Genomic DNA, 6,358 nt, shown 5'->3' on the forward strand with positions numbered 1-6,358 from the left:
AGCTAATGGTTAGTCAGCGCTGAGACATCACTAAAGACCTTGGCCTTGCTGTTACCCACTTGGCCATTTACAGTGCATTCAGAAAGTATTCAGACCCCTTGTCTTTTTCCACATTTTTTAACGTTACAAACTTGTTCTAAAATTGATTAAATTGTTTTTTTCCCTCATCAATCTACACACAATACCCCATAATGACAAAGCAAAAACAGTTTTTTTGAGATTTTTGCAAATGTGTAAAATACAAACAAAAAAACATACCTTATTTACATAAGTATTCAGACCCTTTGCTACAAGTCTCCAAATTGAGCTCGGGTGCATCTTGTTTCCATTGATCATCCTTGAGATGTTTCTACAATTTGATTGGAGTCCATCTGTGGTAATTTCAATTGATTCAACATGATTTGGAAAGGCACACACCTGTCTATATAAGGTCCCACAGCTGACAGCGCATGTGAGAGCAAAACACAAGCCATGAGGTCGAAGGAATTCTCCTTAACTCCTAGACAGGATTGTGGCGAGGCACAGATCTGGGGAAGGGTATCAAAAAATGTCTGCAACATTGAAGGTCCCCAAGAACACAGTGGTCTCCATCATTCTTAAATGGAAGAAGTTTGGATCCACAAAGACTCTTCCTAGAGCTGGCTGCCCGGCCAAACTGAGCAATAGTGGAGAAGGCCCTTGGTCAGGGAGGTGACCAAGAACTCCATGGTCACTTTGACAGAGCTCCAGAGTTCGTCTGTGGAGATGGGAGAACCTTCCAGAAGGGCAACCATCTCTGCACCACTCCACCAATCAGGCCATTAAGGTAGAGTGGCCAGACGGAAGCCACTCCTCAGTAAAAGGCACATGATAGCCCGCTTGGAGTTTTCCAAACGGCACCTAAATAATCTCAGACCATGAGAAACAAGATTCTCTGGTCTGATGAATCCCAGATTGAACTCTTTGGCCTGATTTAAGCATGGTGGTGGCAACATCATGCTGTTGGAATGTTTTTCAGCGGCATGGACTGGGAGACTAGTCGGGATTGAGGGAAAGATGAATGGAGCAAAGTACAGAGAGATCCTTGATTAAAACCTGCTCCAGAGTGCTCAGGAACCCAGACTGGGGCGAATGTGCACCTTCCAACAGGACAACGACCCTAAGCACACAGCCAAGACAACGCAGGAGTGGCTTCAGGACAAGTCTCTGAATGTTCCTGAGTGGCACAGCCAGAGCTTGGACTTGAACCCGGTCGAACATCTCTGGAGAGACCTGAGAATAGTTGTGCAGCAACGCTCCCCATCCAACCTGACAGAGCTTGAGAGGATCTGCAGAAAAGAATGGGAGAAACTCCCCAAATAAAGGTGTGCAAAGCATGTAGAGTCATACCCAAGAAGACTCGATGCTGTAATCGCTGCCAAAGGTGCTTCAACAAAGCACTGAGTAAAGGGTCTGAATAATTATGTATATGTTATATTTCCTTTTTTTAATATAAATTTCTAAAAACCTGTTTTGATTTGTCATTATGAGGTATTGTGTGTAGATTGATGAGGGGAAAAACTATTTAATACATTTTAAAATAAGGCTGTAACGTAAATAAATGCTTAAAAAGTCAAGGGGTTTGAATACTTTCCGAATGCACTGTATAATGGTCTAACAAGACAGACACAGTCTGGGTTTCATATCCTCTTTGTTGTATGAATAAGGATGAAGGACTGGGATAAAGGACCCTTCCTTCAGAGATAAAGGACCCTTCCCTCAGGGATAAACACTCTTCCCTCTGGGGTAAAGGACCCTTCCCTCAGGGATAAAGGACCCTTCCCTCAGGAATAAAACACTCTTCCCTCTGGGATAAAGGACCCTTCCCTCAGGGATAAAGGACAAGGTGGAGGACCCAAACATAGGGCTATAGTCAAAAGTAGTTTACTATGTAGGGAATAGGGTTCTATTTGTGGCGCACTCAAGGACAGGTGTTCACAGGAACACAAAGTAATGACTCAATCAAAGCAGCATCATGTAGAAGAGTTCATATTCTTCATAAAGGAATGGCTGAGTTCAGGGGCATGTATGTTGGCTATACACTGCCTTTCTCTGTCTGTCTGCGTGCCTGTCTGTCTGTCTACATACACAGAAGGTCAGTAGAAATATAACAGTTGTTTACTCTCTATGGGGAGGTCTGTAAAGGGCAGACCAACACACAGAGAGTCAGTGTATATCCAAATACATTTCCTTAAACCCCTTGGATCCTGCTGAGGAATATGAGACCCAACATAAACCAATACAATATATTTCATAAGATCCCTGGGTGACCCTACTGCAATAAAGGAGCTGTACAAAAATACAACACTGTATGCCGTTCATCCCTGACTTTTTCATTTCTACTGAAAATGACTTTACGAACAGAACCAGATCAAAACTATGTCCTTGTAGTTCCTCACTACTCAGACACAGACACCAATAAGGAACTAGGTAGAAATGGGGAGCCTGGTGATATCAACTCAACTTCAGAATTACCATAAAATATTAGGAAGAAGTCATAGTTATGTCTGCAGCTGTGACAAAATGGGGAAAACACAGTTAGGTTTAAATCTAAATCAGTTGGTATGAACAGATAGACCAATTTCTTTTGCCCTTTTACAGGAAACCATAGTGAGAAATTAATGAAGCAGACGTGAAGTTGAGCGTTTATGGTAAATAGGTCAGGCTGGTGTCTGCGTTCGATAAGAGATGTCAGGTGTAAACTTGACCTAGGGTTGATAGGACAGAAACAGAGAGGAAGTGATGTATATGAAAACAACAAGTAACTTGCACGCAGCTGTCATGGGTCCCTTACCGACTGATTCTGACAGTTGTTTTTCCCAAATGTGTTAACCACAGCTTTATAGGGCATTTATATTTCATAATGGCCTGAAATAAAAAAAAAACGTAACGCACATGAATAATTATAGCGGTTCATTTACAGGGGAATGTCCGTTTTGGCGGGTAGGGGGTCTCCTCGAAGGCATTTTGAAATGGGCTCCCAAATCGCTAAGTCCACCATAGCTTACATTGGCGATGATGGAATCTTATATTTGACCCACTAACATCTGGTTAAGAACTCAGACCACGTACATACTACCTAGACAATGATAAGACCTTGGCCCTGTTCAGAATCAACCTCGGGGTAGGAAGAAGCACGAGGTTCCACCAAATGAAGTCAGGAGACAGCACAAGAGTTGCAATTTAAAAAGAGTTTCATTTTATTGTAAATAATAACAGAAAAGCAGTTTAATTTGGTGGTATTTCCACCACCTATAGAAACATTCCACTTCAACCCCAGCCCTTAGACAGCAGGCTTACATCTCCTTCTCAAGTGGTTTTAAAAGGAAGTGGTAACTGTGAGTCTATTCTGTGCATCACTGATTCAACACATGGCAATATTTTTTATGTGGCCATTTTTAGTAAGGGTTACTGATTCAAAGAACAACATCAGTCCCTGAAAGTGCCAGTGTGGGTGCAGGCTTTTGTTCCAGCCAGGCAGTAACACACCTGATTCAACTGATCAAAGTCTGCATTGAAGACTAACATTTAAAGTGTAGCCATTATCAATAATCATATTGCTTCCAACTATACTGTATGTATTGCTGCCAACCTATTGCTTAGAGTGGTAGAATGGCTCAGATAAATTAAGGTCGTGTAAGACACAATTTAGGGAATCAGAGTCAGTTGTCAACTCAGGCTTTTCTCATGAAGCAGCAGCAGAATATGGTCCCTCCTATCAGAAGCAGTGAAGCGGCCCACCTATTAAATTCAGCTGAGAACATCAGGTTATTACTCCGCAGGAAGTTCTCATGGTCCGAGTTTAGTGTCAAGTCAAGGGCAACCAAGAAGATCAAGATCAGGTGGATGAGACCAGCCAGGATGAAGAATATTCCGCCAAAGATAATCACTTCAACTTTAGACATATTCATATTTCTTTGGGTACAGTTGGTGCACTGTAGCTGAGATGGAGAGTATCATCCCTAGCAACCCTAGAATAATGGAGAAGTAGGTGATGATCTGAGTTAGTCTGACCTCTCTGTACTGTGGAAAGTCCATCAATCCTGATATAAAAACAAAGCACAGGCCACTATGGAGACAATCCATCCCATTACTCCCATAGTGATGCCCACGATCTCCATGCCCATCAACATGCACTTCCTGGAAGAACAAGGATGTGACTCAACAAAGAGATTCCAGAACAGTGGAGATGTTATATTTCCAGAGAAGATCCTGGACTCTACAGTTCTACCGCTTCAGTTTTTGCAAGCAAAGTTCTAAAACAGCAGATTGTTCAACGTTCTTTTCTCACAGATGTTTGTTGCAGAGTTCTTCTGTGATACTAGAGAGCCCGGCCAGTCAGAAGCCCAAGGGCGCTTGACGTCATCTGCTGCCATGGAAACACAACCTGTACAGATGTGGTGAAGTGTGTGGTCGTGTCACGATCGTTAGAGGAGTGAGTAGACCAAGGCGCAGCGTGTGAAACAAACATGACTTTAATTAGTAAAGTATACCAAACAAAACACGACTCGTGAAGTCCACGGTAAACAAATACCGACACGGAACAAAAACCCACAACACCCAAGGGAAAACATACAGTTTAAATATGGCTCCCAATCAGAGACAACCAGCAAACAGCTGACACTCGTTGCCTCTGATTGGGAGTCACTCAGTCAAACATAGAAAATGACGAACTAGAACACCCAACATAGAAACACAACACATAGAATGAACACACCCTGGCTCAACATAATGAGTCCCAGAGCCAGGGTGTGACAGGTCGTTACTGTGTGTGAGGAACTAGTGAGCCTGTTTCTACCCCAACTGTTTTGTTGTTGCCCTGGCAAAAGTAAGCAATATGGCAATATTGCACAAGCTCCCCTAAGACTTTTGAAGACTAATTCTGTGCACTTATATTAAGAAACACTGGGCTATGGTAACATAAGATCATACAAGATACCAGTTATGGAATTTAAGTGAGTTGTTAAGTTGGGAATGTCTCTATTAATGCACCAGGAGCAGGTCGGCCGCCCCCAGCCGAAGTACAGCGAGGTAACAGTGAGAATATGTCCCTTCATTGTAGTCTCCTCAGGAACTTCTCCTCACAGTCTAAATTAACTGAATATTTTAACACAATATGTCATAAACTCCCCTTTGACCTGTTAAATAGAAGGTGGAACAATAACGATGTTGCTTTCACACCTATCTAGTCCCTTCTGATATTCTAACATTGAACAGATAGGATAGAGGCAATTTTTCATCATATAATTACGTATAGAATTGCAATTATTGGATCCCTATGGTTTTTATAACAAGAAAGTACAGCTTTTGGACAGAGACATTAGTGGGAGGCTGATGTAGTCGTTGTTGAGTCTGGGTTCTTCCTCTTCAAGGTGCTGCAGCAGAGTATGGTCCCTCCTATCAGGAGCATGGAGGCGGACCATCTACAGAATTCAGTGGAAAATAACATATACTCCCTCCAGTATTCTGGAATATTCTGTGTCAAGTAATAGACCAAGAAGACAGTGGTGAGTTGCAGGATACCAGCCAGGATGAAGAATATTCCAACGATGAACCTGGCCTTGACCCTGGTCCTGTTACTCTTGATGCAGTTACAGCACTTGGTCCCAAAGATGGACCCCATCACTCCTAGAGCTCCCAGGATGGTGGAGATGCAGGTGATCTTCAGCATATCCATCCATATGTGCCTATAGTGTTCAGGACCATACCCATGGGGGCCCAATATAATGATAGAACAGGGCACTAGGGAGACTACCCATCCACAGATTCCCATCATCCATCCAAAGACTCCCACAGTGATGCACAGTATGAAACCTCCAATCAGGAGCAGGGCGGCCGCCCCCCAGCCGAAGTACAGCGAGGCCCCCAGCTCAGCCTTCCCTCTGATCCACTTGGAGTTTTCACTGTTGATTGATCTGGCTACCATGGAAACAGGGATGAGGATGAGAATTCCGGCCAGGATGAAAAGTATTCCAGATATAATTATCAACTTGGCCTGAGACGTTTGTTCTTTGATGCAGTTGGTGCACTTGGCTCCAACCATGGAGACCGTGACCCCCAGAACCCCCAGGATGATGGCAGTGAGGATCATGGCTCCGGCATACTCCATTCTGGGGGGCCTGTTCCCCCATAAGTTGTGCACATTACACTGTGTCTGTCCCGTGCTTTCGGTCACACAACTCATCCACAGGCCGCGGAAGTACACCTCTGTGGTGGTAAAGTTAGCTGCTATGAAGGTTGTCTTTATCCAGGTGGGGAGTGCACAGATCACGATGGTAAGTATTAATCCTATGACTCCCAGGGCAATGCCCACGACCTCCACCATTCCCACGATATCCAT

At 43.6% G+C, this 6,358-nt stretch overlaps 1 protein-coding gene across 1 annotated transcript; it reads right to left on the minus strand.

Annotated features, from left to right (window-relative positions):
- Positions 1-5,541: 5,541 nt before the first annotated feature.
- On the minus strand, positions 5,542-6,358 carry LOC311122169 (claudin-4-like; the record flags this gene model as incomplete). The annotated part of the gene is made up of 1 exon (XM_084196566.1): positions 5,542-6,358. A coding segment is annotated over one exon (817 nt), but the record flags the coding sequence as incomplete, so codon positions are not given.

Source organism: Coregonus lavaretus, assembly GCF_964263955.1.
Source record: "Coregonus lavaretus genome assembly, contig: HAP1_SCAFFOLD_8676, whole genome shotgun sequence".
NCBI classification, from domain to species: Eukaryota; Metazoa; Chordata; class Actinopteri; order Salmoniformes; family Salmonidae; genus Coregonus; species Coregonus lavaretus.